At 47.8% G+C, this 21624-nt stretch overlaps 1 protein-coding gene across 1 annotated transcript in view; it reads left to right on the forward strand.

Moving 5' to 3' along the window:
• The window catches only part of LOC147696876 (glutamate carboxypeptidase 2-like), a 653445-nt gene that overhangs the window by 195343 nt on the left and 436478 nt on the right, over positions 1 to 21624 (forward strand). The window contains exon 3 of the mRNA XM_086933984.1: positions 6044 to 6230. Within this exon, the coding sequence (XP_086790110.1) occupies positions 6044 to 6230 (187 nt within the window). The remainder of the gene's footprint in view (positions 1 to 6043; positions 6231 to 21624) is intronic.

The following is a 21624-nucleotide window of genomic DNA, read 5'->3' on the forward strand; positions in this document are numbered from 1 at the left end:
AGGACTCGATCTCCCAGCAACCCGCAAGGGTTGCTGGAAACACCGGAGCTGGATTTTCTCGGCTGGAGAAAAAGACAGCGTCTCTCTCAGTGCGTCAAACGGGAAAGTTGGACATAAGACGTCACTAAGAACTAACAGTTCTTTCTGGACTCCAGGAGTTCTTGTTCAAATCAAAACAAAAGCAGGGGGGATTTCCCGGGGTGCTGGAGGCTTGGTTTGTTTAAAGAACGCGTTGTGCTTTCTATGAGTCGAAGGGAGTAGCCGTGCTGTGCTTTGGACTGCATGGGCTATTACTGAATATGGATATGATTCTTATGCCTTTATAAGGATATTATTAATTATAACCACATAAGGGCATGAATCGGGAATATCGAATTAGGGTCCTAGATAGAAATACAACAGTGCAACTTTCTACTGTACTATCGTTTTTTGGCCCCCACTGTCCCCCTGTCCTCGGCTCTCCCTCGCCACCCCCTCCCATCCCCGGTTCCCACCGCTGCGGCCCCGCCCCCTCGTCCCCCATTGGCCACCCCGCTCCCGCCTCCTAGCTGCCCCTCCCTCCCACCTCTCCATTTATGGCAGCCGCGCGCAGCGGGCGTGCTGCTGACGTGCCTAAAGCAAGCCCGTCTGCGCCCGGACCGCGCCCAGCGCCAGAACGCCACAACGCCTGACTCCGCTATGATGCCAGCACCTTCCACGCACTCAACCCCGGATGAAAACACACCTGCTTCTGGGCCTCCCCGAAGCGCACCCACGGATCCTTCTCCTGCCGGAACTGCAGCTTCACCAGCATCCGGCCAACCAAACCTCCAATAAAAGAACCCAACTACCTCAGATGCATCCTCCTCAACACCCGCTCCATCCGCAAACACGCCATCGAACTCTGAGACCTTCTCGACTCTACCTCCCCAGAGGTCGCCTTCCTGATGGAGACCTGGCTGAACCCCACCTCAGCCCCCTACATCGCCATAACCATCCCGGAGGACTACAAGATCACCCGCAGGGACCGTACCAACGGCACCGGAGGAGGAATCGCCATAGTCCACAGAAACACCCTCAGAGTCTCGACCAACACCGATGACACCTTCAACACCGCCGAACACATGCACTTCCAGGTCCACACCGACCCCAACACCACCCTCAGAGGAACTTTTTTAGACAGCTAGGTTCGTGGTAGTTTACTAGGTGCTGGCGCCACAGAGGAATGTGCACTTTTCCTAGTTCTACGTAACTGGTTTTCTAAAGTCAATACGGTGCTATAAGGAGAAGAGACCCACTTTTCTTCTTCTAGTTAGGCAAGAACCACCCTCAGAGGAACCCTCGTCTACAGACCCACCCGACCCCGACCACAGTTCAGCGACTCCATCGCCGACTTCATCAGCATACATGCCCTCGCCCCCACAGACTACATCCTCCTCTGGGACCTGAACTTCCACCTAGAGAACAACAATGACACCAACTCCACCACACTGATCGACAACCTCGCCAACCTCGGACTTGGACAGCTTGTGACAACAGCAACCCACGCTGGACCCCATCTTCACCGCAAGCCCCCACGTCTCCTTCAGCCACACCACCGAACCCCACTGGACTGACCACCACTGCATCCACTTCACCTTTAGGAAACCCACCACACACCACCGCACGCAACAAATGCCCCGACGCTGCTGGAGCAAGATCACAGAAGAGCAGCTAACCAACACCCACGCCCAGAACCCACCTGGCGACTCCGCCGACCCCAACACCACCGCCCGCAACCTTAGACAGTGGATTTAAGACCTCCAAACGAACCTGCCGAAAACTGGAGAAGAACTGGCTCCGCGAACGAACACTGGACAACTACACAGCCCACAAGGATGCCACCCGCAAACACCATCAACTCATCATAACCGCCAAGAGGGCCTCCTTCAGAAATCGCCTGGATAACAACAGCAAAGAACTCTTCAACATCGTGAAGGAACTCTCCAACCCCAGCTCCAACACCAATGACATTCCACCTTCGAAAGACCTGTGCGATTCACTGGCCACCTTCTTCCACCGCAAGATCACCGACATCCACGACAGCTTCAACCCACGATCACCCCAACAACCACCGCCCCCACGACCACCACCTGCACCAACCACCTGCTCTCCTGGACCAACGTCAATGACGAGGAAACCAGCGAGACCATGAACACCATCCACTCCGGATCACCACTGGACCCATGCCTTCACTACATCTTCAACAAAGCCAGCACAGCCATCGCACCCCACCTTTGGAAAACAATCAACACCTCCTTCGACACAGCAACCTTCCCAGAAAGCTGGAAGCATACCAAGATCAACGCCTTACTCAAGAAACCCAAGGCAGACCCCAAGGACCTCAAGAACTTCCGACCCATCTCCCTGCTCCCATTCCCGGCAAAGGTCACCAAGGAAATCGTCAACAAACAACTGACCCTCTTTCTCGAGGAGAACCACATCCTGGACCCGTCCCAGTGCGGGTTCCACAGTAACCACAGCACCGAGACCGCCCTCATCGCCGCCACGGACGACATCAGGACCCTGCTTGACAACGGAGAAACAGCGGGCCTCATCCTCCTGGACCTTCGACACGGTCTGCCACCACACACTACGCACACGCCTACACGACGCCGGGATCCAAGAGAAGGCCCTGGACTGGACAACATCCTTCCTCTCCGGCAGAACTCAGAGCGTTCGCCACCCCCCTTCCGCTCCACGGTCACCGAAATCATCTGCGGCGTACCCCAGGGCTCTTCCCTCAGCCTGATGCTGTTCAACATCTACATGCCACCCCTCGCCCACGTCACACAACAGCACAACCTCAACATCATCTCCTATGCCGACGACACCCAGCTGATCATATCCCTCACCAAAGACCCTCACACCGCCAAGACCAACCTCCACGAAGGAATGAAGGCCGTCGCCGAATGGATGAGGAACAGCAGACTGAAGCTGAACTCGGACAAGACGGAGGTCCTCATCCTCAGCTCCACCCCCTCAGCCTGGGATGACTCCTGGCGGCCTGCAACCCTAGGAACAGCCCGACACCCACCGAACACGCACGCCACCTAGGGGTCATCCTCAACTCCACCCTCTCCATGACCAAACAGGTCAACGCCGTCTCCTCATCCTGCTTCAACACACTCCGAATGCTCTGCAGGATCTTCAAGTGGATCCCCACCGAGATAAGAAGAACAGTCAACCAGGCCCTCGTCACCTGGACTGGACTACAGAAACACCCTCTACACAGGCACGTCGGCCAAGCTCCTGAGGCGATTGCTACGCATTTAAAACGCATCAGCGCGTCTGATCCTCGACATCCCACGCCGCAGCCACATCACACCACACCTGAGAGACCTGCACTGGCTCCCCATCAACAAGAGGATGACCTTCAAGCTCCTCATTCACACACACAAAGCTCTCCACAAGACTGGCCCAGCATACCTCAACACTCAACTTAACTTCTACACCCCCACCCGCCAGCTCCGCTCCGCCAGCCTCGCCCTCGCCACAGTCCCCCGCATCGGAAGAGCGACCAACGGCGGCAGATCTTTCTCCCACCTCGCCGCCAAGACCTGGAACACCATCCACACCAACCTACGTCTGACCCAGGACCTACTGGCCTTCAGGAGACTCCTCAAAACCTGGCTCTTCGATCACTAGCAGGACCCCCCACACCCCCAGCGCCATGAGACCCTCACGGGTGTGTAGCACGCTCTACAAGTGTTATGATTGATTGATTGATTGATTAATCCTAACACTATGTTATGCAGATCGTAACTCTAGAACCAGGCACTTTTGCAATGTTAAAAATAATGCAATGCGTAGCACGACAATCAGGTTTTTTGCAATGTAAAAATAATGCAATGCGCAATACAAGCACCGGGTACGTCGTTATACAAATGTAAAGCAATGCGTAATACACTAATCAGCTAGATCGTTATGCAAGATTAATGCACTGCATAATACGCTAATCAGGTAGTTCGTTATGCAGAAACAATGCAATGTGTCATACGACAATCAGGTAGTTCCTTATGCAGGCTAGAAACATATTACACAGCCTTCCCATTCTATCCTATGGGCAAGATGGCCTTTCCACACTGAAAAACGAAATGGAGATTATTTCACTGTCAGGCCATGGCACACACTTAGTACATGTCCTACCTTTCACATGCTCTGCACCCTGCGCAGGGGTTACCCTTGACCTACCATAGGGGTGTCTGATGTGCATAGAAAGGGAAGGGTAAGGTCTGGCAAGTGAGTGCACTTGACAGAACAACATGGCAGTTTAACAAACTGCGTGCAGGCACTGCAATGGCAGGCCTGAGTTCCCTTTTTAAGGCTAGTTTAGTGGGTGGCACAATTAGTGCTGCAGGCCCACTAGAAGCATTTGCATTGTCAGCCCTGGCACACATAATGCACTTTACTAGGGACTTTACTAGTAAGGCAAACATACCAATCATGGACAACCAATTACCATTACTCTTTACACAGGGAGCACTTGCACTTTGACACTGTTTAGCAGTGGCAAAGTATCTAAAGCATCTAAGTTGGCAACACCATGTCAGAAAAATGGTCTCGGGGAAAGCAATAGGTTTAGGGTCTTTAGCCAGAAAGGGCCAAGTCCTACACTTGTAGATGGATTTCTAGAGATAGGTCCAGTCCATTGCAGGTGTTTGCTCTATTCGTTTTCTGCCTGCCTCTATACTGCTTGTTCTTCGACTGCTACTTCTGAAAAGAATGCTACGTTTGTACATCCTGACTTAGTAGGGACTGGGGCAAAGAAGGTTTGATGAGATAATGAACATTTACTTAGTGGAAATCTTGATTTCTCTAATTACTCTTTCTCGTCACAGTACTTGCGTACTTCTCTCCCTTCCCATTATCATGACCTCGATCCCTCGTGCTTGGGGTTTCAGAAATGAGTGTGGGTGTCTGTCCCCATTATGGTCATTAGTATTGGGATCAGGAACGTTAATCGGAGTAAAGAAAATTGCAAGCAAGTAATCAGTGCAGTACTAAGGGAAGAGGCATGCCTGCGCCTCTAGTATTCACATCAACCTACTAACATATCAACTGATTAAATATAAACTGCAGAATATCAGCTATCGCTAAATCGTCAAAGCAAGAGTACATAGTTGAGCAAAGATGTCATCTTATCTCCACATGTAGGACTTACGAGCATTACATCTTAACTTACCTGTATGTGCTTAACTTGACAATATAGTAGTAGACGATATTCTGGAGTCCATTTTGTGATATTTGTTGATGTGAAAAAAACGAAATATTTTGAGAGTAAGTCCCAGGGGGCATACTAATGAGTAAAGAGCACCATATCTCTGGTCATATGGGCTAGTGATTACTTTTGTATGGTTGGACCTTAAAATGTCGTTCAGCAAACGTGAAGGATTTGTTTCTATGTTTATGAGTCGGAATTAATTTTTTTCACAAGGGTTCATGGCCTGTTTAAATGTTGGTGTACTTAAGAGTTCAATGTACAGCGGATTGACCTGTCCTTGGCTTTATTTCAACTGCCCCCCCAACACCAGTCCTGTTCTATGTGAAGAAGTATGGAATATAAGATAGCCCCGGTAGAGTGGAGAGTCTAGTGCATCCCTGAAGATCAGGGATGCATCTAACTCTGGTCTAGTCTAACTTCCAGTGGGATCACCTTTGCGTAAATATTGTGCTCAACCTGTGGGTATTCAGTACACACTGAGAATTGTGAGCATGCATGCTTGTTATGTGAAAGTGATGTGTAGCCATGCCCAAAATATACTTGTATCCCCAACCTACACGTACAGATTGAAAAAGTTTTTACATTTGGCCCACAGTTGACAGGAGTTGAAATAATAATTATTTCCATGTGATCTTTTCCAAAGAGAGCATTGTAGTTGTTGGTATCACATTCTTTGCTAGAATCATTTAATCCACGCCACCTTGTTGGGATTACATTGCACATATTCTGACTATTGCCTATTTGAAGATTACAGTTTCAAATCTAAGTATTAATCTGCTATCAATTGTGTTTTTATTTCAGTAATTTCACACAGGTTCCTCATCTGGCAGGTACCGAGGAAAATCTGCATTTTGCAAAGCAAATCCAAGGAGAATGGAAGGAATTTGGACTGGACTCTGTGAAGTTGGCACATTATGATATCCTGTTGTCTTACCCGAATCAAACGAATCCCAACTACATCTCAATAACCGATGAGAACGGAAAAGAGGTAAAAACGTATTTTAACATGGAATAAAGACACATATGTCCTTATATTACAATAAACAGAAGATTAGTGCACAGGGGGAAACGTACCCAAACACGCAAAGATAAAAGGCTGATTTGTATCTGTTGCAAAACATTGACAAATTAATTGCCTCAATATATTCTTTGTTTTGAGTTCCCTCATTATAGATGCAGGCGTATCGAAGGGCCAGTATCTCCAATTCCTGCCAGTTTCTATGTTCCTATATGCTGCTTGGCGCAAATATGTGGGCAGCCTTTTCTCTCAGATATGTTTCAGGTGCTTGGGCAGCAGGTGATGGGAGGGCAGTGCAGGTTTAGCCCCAGCTGGGAGGAGCTTGTCTGCTCCTCCCCATGATGCAGGATGAAAGTGGGCTGGGATTGGTTGTAGCAGTTGTCAGCAGCTGCACTCCATGCAAAACTTCAGGCCTGGTGTGTCTGAGATTTGTGGATTATTCTGTGTCCCAAGACCCCAAGAAACTCCTATTTACTTATATATACACGAAGAAACTCCTATTTATGCCTTTCTGGAAATATTTTGTAATGAGGCCCTTGGTTTCTAAGTGGGCACATCTTGATCTTTTGCTTCATCAGGAACAAAAGTCTTGTACAAAAACATAAAAAGATATACTTTTTGTTCAATCATACAGATGATTAGAACAATATGTGAGTTAAAAATTCATATTATGGGGAGGCGTGGCTTAGCAGGCCATCATGGCGGAGGTGTGCTAAGCAAGCTCCGTCCAGCCTAAAGAATATCCTACATTTATCCTGACTCCCTCTGACCCCCAAAAAGTCCTGGAAGTGGCGCTTAAGCACTGATCGCCTACCGTTGTGTTCCGTTTCGAAATCGCGACGTCTGGAGCAGCTGGGAGCCAGAGCCTGGGTCCCCACGTGGAGCGGCCTAGTGGTGAGGGGAGGAGTCAGGGCGTGGGGTTGAGCATGCCCCGGGTGTGAGGAGCACCGCTTGCGGCGTTTGACCGTACCTGCGGGTGCTGCGCGCTGCCCTGTGTTCCCCCTGGGTGGCCAAAGACTGAAGCGGTGATCGAGGGGCGGATCGGCCCCCGGGGGCTCGGCGGCGCCTCTGGAGAGGAGCCGCAAAGAAGAGACATGGTGGTTCCCTGGGCCGCGCTGGTGAGGAGTGGAGTGTCGGGGTGGGAGTAGTGGCCCGCGGAGGGGTGCCCCGGGGCTGGGGCGCTTGCCGCAAGTGAGACTAGCAGCCGCAGGGCGATTGGGAGCGTCGGCAACAGGACGGGCCTCCCGCGGCGACCCCCATGGCTTGGGGCTACACCTGAGGATCGGCGGCACGACCGGGCCGTGCGGGGGGATCCTGAGGGGTCTGACATTGGGCCTCCCTTCCCCGTCTGCGACCATAGCCCAATTCTTCCCCCCCCCCCCGGTTAGATACCGTCAGCGGCTGGCGAAGTCAAGGCCCTGCCCGCAACGACAGAGGTCGGCCTGGGATGCCCTGGAGACATTGTGTGAAGAAGCCAGAGGCCTGTGTGATTGACGGACGCCTCACCGCGCGCTAGCATCCGGTGTGGGCCCGGAGGAGGAGACATGGCAGCCAAGTGGGGATATCCAGGTGAAGATGGTAAGGCCTTGGTCGGCGGCAGGCTCCCTGAGTGCAGGTAGGCCTGAAGTGTGGACATTGTCCGGCCCGTAGCAGTGGGGGTCTCTCTTTCTTTCATCCCCCCTCCACCCTGGAGGCAGGGCGTGAGATCGGCGGCAGTGTCGAGCCGCGGGGGGGAGAGTGTGAGCAACTCAGTATCCATCTCTCTACCCCGGGAGTGCTGACATCAACGGTCGGTCGGACCGCCAAGGGCCCCGGAGACGGCGTTGACGGCAGGGCCGCAAAGCTTGGGGTGTGCTGGAGCAGCGGAAGGGAGGGTAGTCCCCCGCATTGCCTAATAGTGAGATCGCGCTAGTAGTTGGCTTGCCCACACACATCCTACAGGGGGGGCCCCCACCGGATGTTGCCTCCATTGGTGGATTACGGGCCCTGGGTCGGTGGCGCTTTCCTCCGCGGGGGACGGGTGGGGTCCCTGACAGGCTGGCTACAAACGGGTTAGCCTCTGGCCCGGCTTGGTCCGAACCTGTCCGCTGACAGTGGATATGACGAGGGACAAGGGCAGCGGTGGCTCAACCAAACATGGGCCCATTGATAAATTCACTGGCCCGGTAGCAGAGGCTGGTGCTACAGGGGGCCAGTAGGGGGCCCTTCCAGACAACGCAGCCCTGATGGCGGCAATTACCCAATCCAGGGACATGCTTGATGCCAAAATTGCGGTGGGCCCGGACATTATGTTATTGCAACAGGATATGCGGAATGCAGTGTCCCGCATCACTGCAGTGGAAACCCGCATTTCAGGAGTGGAAGATGATGTCACGGTCCTGAAGCAAAAGGTGGCAAGCATGGAGAACATCCAGAAGGGCCTGGTACTCTGAGTTGAAGTTGCAGAGGGGCAGGCCCGACGGACCAACCTGCGGTTTGTTGGATTTCTGGAGGGCTGCGAAAATGGCAACATGGAACGCTTCCTCACACAATGGCTGGAAAGCTGGCTCCCTCCTGAAACCCTGTTCCGGTGTTTCGTTGTGGAGCGGGCCCTTAGAGCGCTTACTCACAAACCCCCTGTGGGGGCCCGCCCGCGGCCGGTGATAGCAGAACTCTTGAATTATCTTGACCGTGATGCCATACTGAAGCAGGGACGGGTCAAGGAACCCCTGCTCTACAACAATCAACGTATCCTAATATTTCTGGACTGTACGCGACTATTGCAGCAGCAGCGCCAATCATTCATGGCTGCGAAGGCCCGACTGAGTGACCTCAAGCTCCGGTATGCCCTCTTATTCCCAGCTCTCCTGCGGGTACTGTACCAATCCCCAATCCTGCACCCATTTCTTTGATACTCCGGAGGAGGTGTTCAAATGGACAGATGAAACTGTACAAGAGCGAGTACACACACCGCCTGGGCGGGAGTCGGACTCATCATTGAGCGAGGTGCCGTCGAAGGGATCCTGAGGACAGCGGCGGAAGGGGGACAGACAATCTCGATCCCAGCGGCGCTCCATGTCTTGCGAAGCCTCCTCCCGGGGGGCCCTGTTTCTAAACAACAGACACTGGAACCTTAACATCTGTCGTCGAGGTGGCGCTGAGGTGTACTTCTAATGGACTTGGTGAATGCTTGATTTGTCTTGGTGGAGGGAGTCTACATGTGGGCTGAATCCCCACCTGTCTGGTACTTGTGGGGGATGGTCCCGGAGGATACGGGCTGTAAGTTGTGGATCCATTGGCAGGGGAGGCCCTTGTCACCCCCATTGGGGACTAGACGCCAATACTGCCGCAATAGATACTTCAACGTTCTTGAGGTATGGGGTGGTGGGTTTGTTGTTTGGGGGGGTTGTTTCAGGGTACGAGTTGCACTTTCACGCTGGGTCCACTACATCACACACACACACCGCCGGGGCCCTCCTACAGTTTAATGGCAATGCCCGTTCTCTTATGGCTAGTCGGTCTATATGGGGTCAGGTGTCCCCGGGTACCCTCCGCATTGTCAGCTGGAACGTGCGCGGGACCCTGGACAAAATTAAGCATGGGACTATACTTCGTCAGGCAAAGAGGGCAAGAACCGATATTCTTTTACTGCAGGAAACTCACCTGATGGGCTCTAGGATCCTGTGTCTACAGAGATATGGGTTTCAGCAGGTTTTCCATGCTGGATTTATGACGGGCTTGAGGGGAGTAGTGCACCCCAGGGTCCCTTACATGCATGCAAAACAATGGGTTGATATGCAGGGGTGCTATTTGTTTATCCAGGGCATGATTGGGGAGGACCCCCTGGTGTTGGGTAGCGTGTATTCCCCCCCTTACAGTGGACGTTGGTAGAGCGGTTGCTTACTTTATGGGCGGACCTGCCGGTTGTGGTCTCTGTGGTGGGCAGGGACTGGAATGATGTTATGGATGTGGTCAAAGACAGAAGCAGGGTTGGGGGTGGCCTGGGTTGCGGTCAGGCCATGAAACTGCACTCCTTGGTGGCAAGCCTTGATTGGGTGGATACTTGGTGGTGCTTTCAGCGGTTCCTAAGTCCTTCTCTAGAATCAATTACATATTTGTTCCCTGGGTAATGGCTGCCAGGGTGGTGTCGGCTGAAATTATCCCCTGTGGTCTCTCTGATCACTCCCCAGTGTCCGTTGAGCTTCAGATGGGCAGGGGGGCGACAACCATTCAGTGGCGCCTCTCAGTGTGGCACCTGCAGAATTTTGAGTATGGGAAACACATGAGTGAGGCGATCTCTCATTATCTTACCACCAACAAGGGGTCTGTCTCAAGTGGCGCAACATTGTGGGAGGCACTGAAGCATACTTTGCATGGGGTGGACATAGCCTGGTTTGCGGCGGCCCCCAAAAAGCACAGGGATGCATTGGTTCGGGCTGAGGCGGTAGTGGAGGCGCTCGAGCGTCGGAGCCGGGAAGCAGGTGAAGGGCAGGGGGTGCGACAACTGCTGCTGGCGCAACAGTCCTTCGCTGCTCTCCTGATGGATGAGGCCCAACAGGTTTGGCTGGCAACGCTTGGCAGGATATGTCAGTGGGGGAACAAGTCCGGCAAGATGTTACATCGGCTCTGCCAGGGCACTTTTCACCCCCAGGCCCTTCTGGGGGTATTGTATGAGGCGGGGCACTGATAACGGACCCTATGGCCATAGCGGAGAGTTTCGCCACATATTATGCTGATCTCTTTGCCCCTCGAGAGTGCTTACCGGAGGCTATGGTTGACAAATTCATAGCGGACCACCTGCCAAAGCGGTGTCGGATGAGACACGTCTACAGCTGGAGCTCCCTCTGACGGATGAAGAACTGGGCACGGCCCTGGGAGAGCTCCACTAGGGGAAGGCGCCTCAACCCAATGGGTTCCCAAGAGAGTTCTTCAGACGTTACTACTTACAGCTGGCCCCTTATTATCGGGCGGCACTGGAAGAAGCCAGGGAGGAGGGCCGGCTCCCCCCGGACTGGAGGCAAGCAGAGGTGGTGGTGTTTCATAAGCTCGGCCGGCCCCCGGAGCAGCACTCTTCCTATCTCCCCATTTCTCTCCTGAATGTGGAGGCCAAAGTCTTGGCCAAAGCATTGGCTAACCGCCTCTTACCTCACATTTCGGCACTGGTACACCCGGACCAGGCCGTGTTTATGCCCCAGAGGGCGACTAGACATAACATAAGGCGGGCGCATGTAGCAATGGCGGCTATTCGACAAACCGGGGAGCCGGCTGCACTCCTTCTAGCGGACATGGACAGGGCGTTCGACTCCCTAAGTTGGGTCTACCTGTTTGCCCTACTGCACAGAATTAATTTTGGCCCACGCTTTCTGTCATACTTGATGCTCCTATATACCGACTTGACGGCGTCAGTACCGGTGGCAGGAGCGGTTTCATCCAGCTTCTCTATCAAACGAGGCACTAGGCAGGGGTGCCCCCTGTTGCCGTATTTATTTGCCCTGGCCATGGAGCCATTGGTGGCTTGGGTGCGCATCGACGCACAGATCAGGGGCTGACAGGATCGCATTATATGTGGACGATGTACTCTTTTTCCTTATGGCATTGGGTAAATCGGGACCACGGCTCCTGGAGATTATGCAAATATTCTGGGAATAATTAGGGTTATATATGAACCCCCGTAAATCCACGCTGTGGGTTCTGGGAGACCAGGTGAGAGTGGGCACATGGGCGTCCGCGATTCAGGTGGTGGTGGGGGCCTCAAGTATCTGGGGGCATTCCTCTCAGATGTGCCATCTCTTGGGAGGAGCGGAACCTGGCACAGATTTGGGAGCGATTTCGTGCGGATATAAAAACCTGGTTGTGCATGCCCTTGACAATATACAGCAGATCATCAATTTTTAAGCTGGTATCGCTCCCTCGCTTGCTCTACCAGCTACAGAATAACCCGTACCCGATCGCATCTAGATGGTTCCGGCTGGTGAATTCTGTGCATGGACCGTTCCTGTGTGAGGGGGGTGCAGTACATGTAGCGCTGTGCTCATGCTTTCTATCCACCTACTGTGGTGGACACGCAACCTCAGACATCCTTTTGTATTATCAGGCCTCGCATTTATTGGTCCTGAATGAGTGGTGGTATGGGGATGGGGGACCCGGCTTATGCAATGGCACGTCGCCTTATGGGGCCGCACACATTGCACACTATTCTTTACTCAGCGTCTCTGTGGGGTGCGCTGCCACCAGTCTCGCAGGCAGTATTCCAAATCTGGAGGCAATCGCTGAGGCGCATGGGATGGTGGAATACCCTGACCCGGGAAACTCCTCTATAGCACAATGGGGGCCTGCTTGACCTGGCAGCCCTGCAGGGCTTTTGGGGCTGGAATGCTATAGGTATCTCGACCCTGGGTGATGTCGTGAGGGATGTCAAGTAAGAAGGAGAAACCCTTTTTCTGAAAAGGGAAGGGTAATGTGCAAGAAAAAGTAAGAATTCCCTTTTCATATATTGAAAGAAAAGACTTAAGTCTCTAGGGGGTTCCAGGAAGGGAAGCAGGGTGAGCCAACAAACGTATCTAAAGTTGCATACAGATTGACAAATTCACAATCGGTTGTAGCTAGCCTTAATAAACATAATCTTAAATACCAGTGCAGATAGTAAATTGATGAGGATGTATACACTAGATGTAATTTTGCTTACAAAAATATTTTTATTTTTCGATATTATTATCTGTTCATACCAACTTTTAACACAAGTTTACACATTTATTCATAAAAAACATTAAAAACATTTGATACAACAATTTATCACACAGAGTAGCAATGCATTAAAAATATTCAGATGCAACGAATTTATCACACAAAATATGTTGACGCAGCGTTTCGGTGATTTGAGTCGTCACCTTCTTCAGGACAGTATATGAATTAAAATCACTATAAATTTAAAACAAGAAAAAACAAAATGTTGTCATTACTCCATCATTATTGTGGTGGTTGTTAGCAGAACAGAACTTAACTGTAGTTATCTCATTGTACTTTAATCTCCACATTTTTATCTCACTATTACATCCTATGTACAAAAAACAATACATCCTTATTCATTTGAACGTCTTTATACAATTACTCACACTGATATAGTCAGGATGATTGTAGACTATTGGGGGACTCTATTCTAGAGACAAGCCTATAAAATATTTGTAAATCCCGCAACTTTCATGTGGTCACACCCTTTCAATTGCATCCCTTTAAACCCTTATTTGTGCATGCGTGGAGGGGGATACATTTTATTCCACCTCTCTCTCTTATCTCATCACTTCGCTTAGCAATAGTATTGGGTTTTCATATTGTTTTACCACTTCAGCTTCTATCTTACTCTGGGGTGTATTGGCATTATACATACCTCAGATTAGCTGTTGGTCGGTCGCTTTAATAAATTGGCGATCTTCGACCGTATGGAGATTATCTTGATTTCTAGAAGTTTAAAAAGGGGCGTCATCAGATCACCTCACGTCATAATTTCGCATTATCTAGGTACACACTAGATCTCCAGTATTACCTTTCTTCAGCAGATATTCTCCTTAAATGGAGTGGGTTACTTGTAATTTTCTTCCACTACTTCATCCTCTAGGTCAAGTATCAATTTTCCTGCAGGGAGATTGCAATTATTAATTGGCGCCTTTCCCTCTTACCCTATTTAAAAGATTTTGGTGGTTATTCTCCTATTCCTTTGAACACTTGTAAAGGTTTCTTAATCTATGTGATAGGGTCATAAGTACCTGGATTTCATTTTAAGTAAATCCTATGGAGGACGGTCTTTCCTTTCTTCGCCCGCTATTAAATTCGAGTTTTTATTTCTGTTTGGGAGAAAGGAGGGGGTTTCATTAAGAATCAAGTCATTATTTTCTCTTTCCTGTGCCCTGCCTAAGGGTATACTGCTCTTACCTGAGACCATATCATGTAGATGCTCGCTCTTGCTTTTGCGGCGGTGATTTTCTTAAAAAGGGAGGCATTCCTGTTTCATCTAGAGAAAGAGGAATTGGTGCATAAAATTAAAATTAATCTCTGTACCGCTTTTGTGCAGTACTTCAAGGGGTTAGGGTTTCCTAGAAACCCTAACCCCTTCTACTTCAAGGGGTTAGGGTTTCCTAGATAACTACAGTTAAGTTCTGTTCTGCTAACAACCACCACAATAATGATGGAGTAATGACAACATTTTGTTTTTTCTTGTTTTAAATTTATAGTGATTTTAATTCATATACTGTCCTGAAGAAGGTGACGACTCAAATCACCGAAACGCCGCGTCAACATATTTTGTGTGATAAATTTGTTGCATCTGAATATTTTTAATGCATTGCTACTCTGTGTGATAAATTGTTGTATCAAATGTTTTTAATGTTTTTTATGAATAAATGTGTAAACTTGTGTTAAAAGTTGGTATGAACAGATAATAATATCGAAAAATAAAAATATTTTTGTAAGCAAAATTTCATCTAGTGTATACATCCTCATCAATTTACTATCTGCACTGGTATTTAAGATTATGTTTATTAAGGCTAGCTACAACCGATTGTGAATTTGTCAATCTGTATGCAACTTTAGATACGTTTGTTGGCTCACCCTGCGTCCCTTCCTTGAACCCCCTAAAGACTTAAGTCTTTTCTTTTAATATATGAAAAGGGAATTCTTACTTTTTCTTGTCGTGAGGGATGTGTCACTTAAGTCCTTTCGTGATTTGCAGGGGGAATTTTGTATGCCCCGGTCCCAGTTCTTTCGGTACCTCCAACTCCGCCATGCACTATCCCCCAGCCTAGAGGGCCGGAATCTCTTCCAGAATTTAGCCCATTGGAGGCGAAGATCTTCATGGGGGATCTTGAGACAAAGAAGATCTCCCGAATCTACCAGTCCCTAGTTACTCACTGCTCCCCCACGCTTCAGAAGCTTTGGGGGGATTGGGAGTAGGATGTGGGTACACTGGAGGAGGAGGATTGGAGGGAAGCCCTGGCCAACCCCCGGGGAGCGGCCATAGTGATGCGTTTCTGCCTTATTCAATTTAAATATCTGCACAGGGTCTACTTTACTTGAGTCCGATTGTGGCGGGTGGGATTGATTGCCTCCCCGGAATGTCTTCGATGTGGCCAGGAGGAGGGCACATTCTTGCATTAGGTTTGGCAGTGTCTCTCACTTGACCGATTCTGGAGGGGGTGTTTTCCTGTCTGTTGGAGGTCTTGGGGTGGGAACTCCAGCGTACGCCAGTTCACCCTGCTCCACGTCATGGAAGGGATAGGGGGCAATATTTATAAAAGACATCTCATGCAACTAGGCCTCACATTGGCGAAACGCTATATAGCCAGGGCATGGAAGGCTCCACGGGCCCCCTCGGTGGCTGCTCAGAAAAATGGCCCGGACTTTTGCATGGGGCTGGAACAGCCAATCTTTGTAGCCAGGGTGTGCCCTCATAAGTTTTACAAAATATGGAAAAGGTGGGCGGATTATCGGGGTCTGTGGCTGGATTCTCCCATTTTTGCAGACGATGTCCCAGCACAGTAATGGATGGGTCTAGTGGGATGGATCTGGTGCAGGGGGGTGGGCGGAGGGTCTGGAGGGTGTGTGTACTTGTGCTGATACTTATTTGGTTCTATATTTACTGCTCATGGACTGGACTCAATGAACTTTGTGCGACTCTGGGGAGGGCGTGGGAGGGGAGTTGGGGGGGGTCTTAGTATCCTATTTGATACACTGTCATGTGTTTTGGTTGTTCCTTTGAAAAGGTCAATTGCTTTCTTGCTTATGTACAATTTGATACTGCAGCTGTCTCTGGGGTACAGAGCCCTACAACATATGTGCCATTTGACAATAAAATGTGTTTAAAAAAAAATCATGTTATGCAATTTTTCAATTAATTAGTTGGAGACTTGCAACAGATTTATTGTGGAGAGTTCTTGCTGTCCTATAGTAATGCAGTGCAGTGTCAGGCTGCGACCACTGTCTTTGTTTTCCCAGTAGAGAACAAACTAACCTAGCACTTGAAGATATAATATTACACCTACCGCATTTGCTGACAGTTGCAAATCAATGGACGGAGTCCTGAACATAGCTCAAGATTTCTGCCCCTACAAAGGTGGGAATAAATATCATGATGGCAGCAAAAGTGACTGAAATGGATCGTGTGTATATTTTCTGCAGTAATCTGGCAAGACTGTACATTAACCCTGACACCTGTGTCTAGGTAGGTTTTAGTTGCAGTGGGCCTCAAAGAAATTGTCTTAGCTTTTTTCAAGATGATTCTGCTTTCTGGAAGACCGATTCCTTCAGAATCACAGAAAGTACAGATGTCAGGGACACAGGTCCGGACTAGCTGTAGCAGGCACTGGGCATTTTCCCTGTTGGCTGGAAGGGTGGGGGTAGGTTTTGGAGCGGTCGGGCCAGTTTTGCAGCAGTGCCGCAATATCGGCCCCCTGTAACAAAAGCAGCAGCAGTGTTTCCCATCTCCCTCTCCCGTTGGGTCAGTCTGGGTTAATTGCCAGGGCTGGTTTGTGTTCTCACCTACTACATTTCTTATTCCGAGGTTGGTGAGTTACAGCAAGGTGGCATGCTAGGTACAGTAGTATATCCAGGAGCGGAGGCATGCCTATGATAATACACTTCCCTTACTTCATTTAGCTTGCAGTTAGTTTCTCTTCACTAAAGGAATAGGATTTCCATGAGTAGATGTGGGCCATATTGTGAGTTGGGATCATTAGGGTAGTCCATGATCCTTCCATCGGCTTCCCACTGCTGCCAGGTGCGGTATCGCTCCAATTGCAGTGGAAGCCAAACACCATATGCCATTGACTGCTTTGACATAGATGATTAGCAGCTGCTTTAGGCAGGAGTGCATGTTGCATTGTTTGTCACTGCTGGAGTAGTGTAGAGTTTGATATGCACCACTGCATTAAATAGCAAAGGAGGCATTTCTCAACTATTACATATGGTACATTTGTGCACAAAACTACCATTTGTGATTCCCAAATGTGTATTTTACGCTGGGAGCATAGTTTACACCAGAATTAAGCCGACACTCATATGACATGTTTGACTGATGGCAAAATTGCAGCGGGGGCCCATCATGGGTCTATATAATCTGATTATGAAGTATGGAAATCCATTTTTTCTAAGCGGTGGCAGTTCAATTGAAGCATTGTCCTTGGAAGAGTATTTCAGACTCGGGTAATTAACTTATGGATTCTGGTTCAAAGATGTCCAGTGGAGAAACCTATGTTAAAATACAGGTAGCTTGGTTGTTGAAAATCTATGTTTTTTTGTACCAGAAATATTAGTCTTATAGGCACCTTCAGTTTAAATAGCCTGAGTGGAATCTCTGAAAATGTTTCTTTCCACATCCGCTTGGCCTGTCCATTAGGAGTAGGGTTCCAGAAGATTGTCTGACAGTGTCACTGTATCAATGTACTCACTCCTTCGCTCTTTTTCTGTGTTGATTTATCATTGAGCCGATGGATGAGAGGTTTCTGAATGTTGAGAGTTCCAGTGAAAAAGCACCTAGGGTTCTCGAACCTAGAAGCTGCATAGGGAAGTTTGGACGACTCTACAAATGAGAGCTAGCCAATCTTAGGATTGATCTGAATTGAGATTTGATGCTGGGGAGACAGTTTGGGGGCTGTCTTCACAGCTTTAAATGCAAACACCAATGGTTTGTATTTGATTGTGTTTTTAGCCAAGGTTCCCACGGCAAGGGGGGGGGGGGGCTTTGCTGGGGAGCTCCGCTTTGTGATACATGCAGGGTATGGGCAGTAGTTCATTGCCCACTATCAGAACACATGTGATCTGACCCTTCAGGTAACTGCACAGGTTCTGGACCTTGCATTACCAGTGACATGCCCAGGCCTCTGTGCTCATCTTGATTAGAGTGATGCCATAGCCTAAATTAAATGTTGGGCACACATAGCTGTGGTACATGCCTGTTCATCATGCAGGGGACATTACTTTAATAGTCGTGATGATGACCATCAATATTGATTAGATACGATGGAAAAGAGGTAGGAAACTGTAGTTGTTAGAAGGATATTGTAATAAAGTAATCATAGTGTCTAAATTGAGATAGATGTTGTCCTGTCACATTGCTTTGTCATTCATACTTCCCCATGTCTCCATATACACTTTGTTCATTGTTTTGTCATTTTCACTGCGTGATCACTTTGAATGCTAAGTACCTAGAACATGCTTAATTAAGTTGTATTCAGTTTTGTTTATGAATGATATGGCATTGGATCTTTCTGAGCAATTCATTCTGAGGATTATTTATAAGATCCCTGATATATTAAACGTATGCCCTAGGCTCCAGTTCCATTGATTGGGCGCCCCCTGTGTCTGTTCCTTGTCTTCCTTTTCATGGTGTGAGCAGTGTGCAGGAGATTCCCAGCACTCAAAGATTCTGCTTCAGTTGAGACTGATGCAGAAGCTTAACAAAAGGTGTTGTTAGTGAACAAGGTAGCAGTGTGGGTCCAGTTCTTGGCAACTGCACACAAGCTCGCAATGCCCGATATATTTTCTGGAGATCTGGGTGAAAGCAGTTGGAATCTGATGGGTTCTTCCTAGTCCAAAACTAATGTGAATGCATTCTGTATGCGTATTTGTTTTCATGATTCCTAAAAGATGATTTTGGTTTCAAGAATTTGTATTTTAAAAGGTGTACAATAAAAATGAGGCAGCATTTAAAACATTAGGTGCTGTAACATGATGGTATGTGATGGCTCAGGGCAGAGATGAGCACTTGTTTTAATATGCGTGGAAAGTATCTAATTTTCAAGCATATAACTCTGAATTTCTCCGAGGTAACGCTTGCACTTTAGACAGAACAAGTTGGAAACAGAGAGAGGCAACCATTTCCGACGTGAAATACTTAGTTAAAAGTAGGAGCATTATATAACCTCAGATGCAAATAAAGGACCTCAGCTCTTTGCTGAGCCGCGGCATATGACCATAATGTGCTCCTGATCTTAAGGAAGTGACATTTTCAAATATAGTTAGGTCTGGGAACCTGGAATGATGCTTTTTTGACATTATATTTTATTTGTAAACTTTTTCAACTTCATTTGTTTGGAATTTAGAATTTCTTTGATTCATCAGTATTACTAGTGTATGTGTGGCATTTATGCAACTTTACAGAACTCTTGTGTAGTATGTTGCCTATAATATGATGCTCAGCATTGTGATTGTAGTTTGGAATGTTAGTATTCAGAACGTTAGTGAGAGAGTTAGGACAGTTGCTGAAGGGGCTGAGCATGATACAAGTTGCTCCTTGTGGGGTTCATAATTTATATTCTTAATTACCTAATAAACATCTTGGAAACATCATCTACAGGATTTCACTCGTTAGTCCGTCCTACTACATTTGGTACCAGGAGTGGGGTAAATCTGGGAACATTTTGCTCTTTGCAAACAATCGGAAATCGGAGAAAGTAATTTTTGAACACGGGATCTGTAACTCTCTACGTGAGGACAAGAGATCATTTTCTGCTTTCTTCCCGTTTTGACTGCTATAAGTGACTTTCTCTGTCTCATGTGTGGAGGGGTTTTACAGTCAGCTCTGCAGTCACCTCAACGACAGTATATCAAACGTTTCACGTGAGCATTTTCTTAATTTTAAGAAGGTACATTTTACTATATTAATATTAAAAAGTCTTGAGCATATAGATACTGCTCGTGCTCTTACCGTTATAGATTTGAACCTTTCAAATTCAGCGCGGGGCACCTTCATGCATCTAGCTTTCTTTACTTGGCTTTCCACTATGACGACGTTTTATAGCGTCACTACAGCTGTCCAGAGATTTGAGGAGCATCGTACAGCCATGAGCCACCCGGTTCAACGTAAGAGACGTGCCTCCATTTTAAATGTGTGTTATTTCTTCACTCCAATGATAATTCCCTGCAAACTATGTTTTGTGCCAATGGCTATGTTTTTGGTTTTGGAAAGATTCGTGAAGTCAGCTTTCATTCACTCATTGTTGTGACCTCTTCTGATTCATCGACTCGTTTCAGGGACTTTGGAACGTTTTATTTTGCCAACCGCAGGTACTGTTTCTCTACGTCCTTTGTAACCGGTTGACATCATACACGGATTTCCTGTTATGCTGTTTTCTGTGGGAACTTACATCATTGCTGTCTAACAGTGCCACCTAATAGTTATTTTCCATCATTTCATTCAAATAATGAATTCATATGTTCATTCGAGTTAGAGACTGCAGATTTTCTACCCATTAAATGTATTGCTCTGCTTGAAACTCTGCTTTGTGTGAAGTTTCCCACAAGGGTCACACAATTACCATTTGGCATTCACTATTTTTATTACCTTGATTTCATTTTCATCTATTTGCTTTAACTGGTTATTAGCGCTGTTACTTCAAATTGCATTTCCACTGTATAGTTTGTTTTAAAAGTTGTGGATAGTTTTACATTTACGTTGTTCACATCACATGTTTTAAAAATTATGTGGCAACCCTATCCACACCTCACCTCCTTCACTAGCTTATTTATTACACCAGTTATTGTGTGGTCTTTCTCCACATCTTCTTTTCAATGTCTGTTTTTATGTTAACTTGTGTGGTATTTCAGACCCACTCACACAGTACTTTGCATTACTGTATTCATATTATGTTCATGTTTTCATGTGGTCATTCTCGAAACTTGTTCATAGTTTTCAAACATGTTTTGAGAAGCATCCTATTATTTCATGTGGTCTTTCTCCACATTTGTTCACCGTTTTCTTTACAACATGTTTTATGTGGTCTTTCTCCACATCCATGTGGTCATTCTCCACATTTGTTCATATTCTTCCAACATGTTTTGAGGAGGATTTTACTCTTCTATGTGGTCATTCCCCACATTTGTTCACTGTTTCTTTCCAACATGTTTGAGGAAAACCTTAATGTTTCGTGTGGTCGTTCTCCACACTCAATTGGTCTTTCTCCACTTCACAGTTTTACTGTTCTATGTGGTCGTTCTCCACACCCAAGTGGTTTTTCTCCACTTCTAAGTTTACTGTTCTATGTGGTCATTCTACACATTTATGTGGTTTTCTTCCACATCCATCACTGTTGCATATGGGTTGTCCCACATTCGTGTGGACATCTGCGTACACATCTGTTCACAGCCTCATGTCGTACACTGTTGTACACTGTGTCATGCGTCTTTTAGCACATTTTTTCTCAAAATCTCAGTACCTATTTTGTTGTTCATTTTCTCTTCTCTTTGCACTATTTACACTATTCGTGTCAGCCTGACCAGTTTTCATGGGCTGTGTATTTAGTTTTTTTGTTGTTGTTGAAGTAAGGGAGTGTGTGTATACTCTTTTGTGTGAGATAGTTGATGCGAGAGTGTATTGTCTTTTGTGCTTTCTGTCTGCCCT

The sequence above is a fragment of the Lissotriton vulgaris genome, chromosome 8, assembly GCF_964263255.1.
Source record: "Lissotriton vulgaris chromosome 8, aLisVul1.2, whole genome shotgun sequence".
Taxonomy (NCBI): domain Eukaryota; kingdom Metazoa; phylum Chordata; class Amphibia; order Caudata; family Salamandridae; genus Lissotriton; species Lissotriton vulgaris.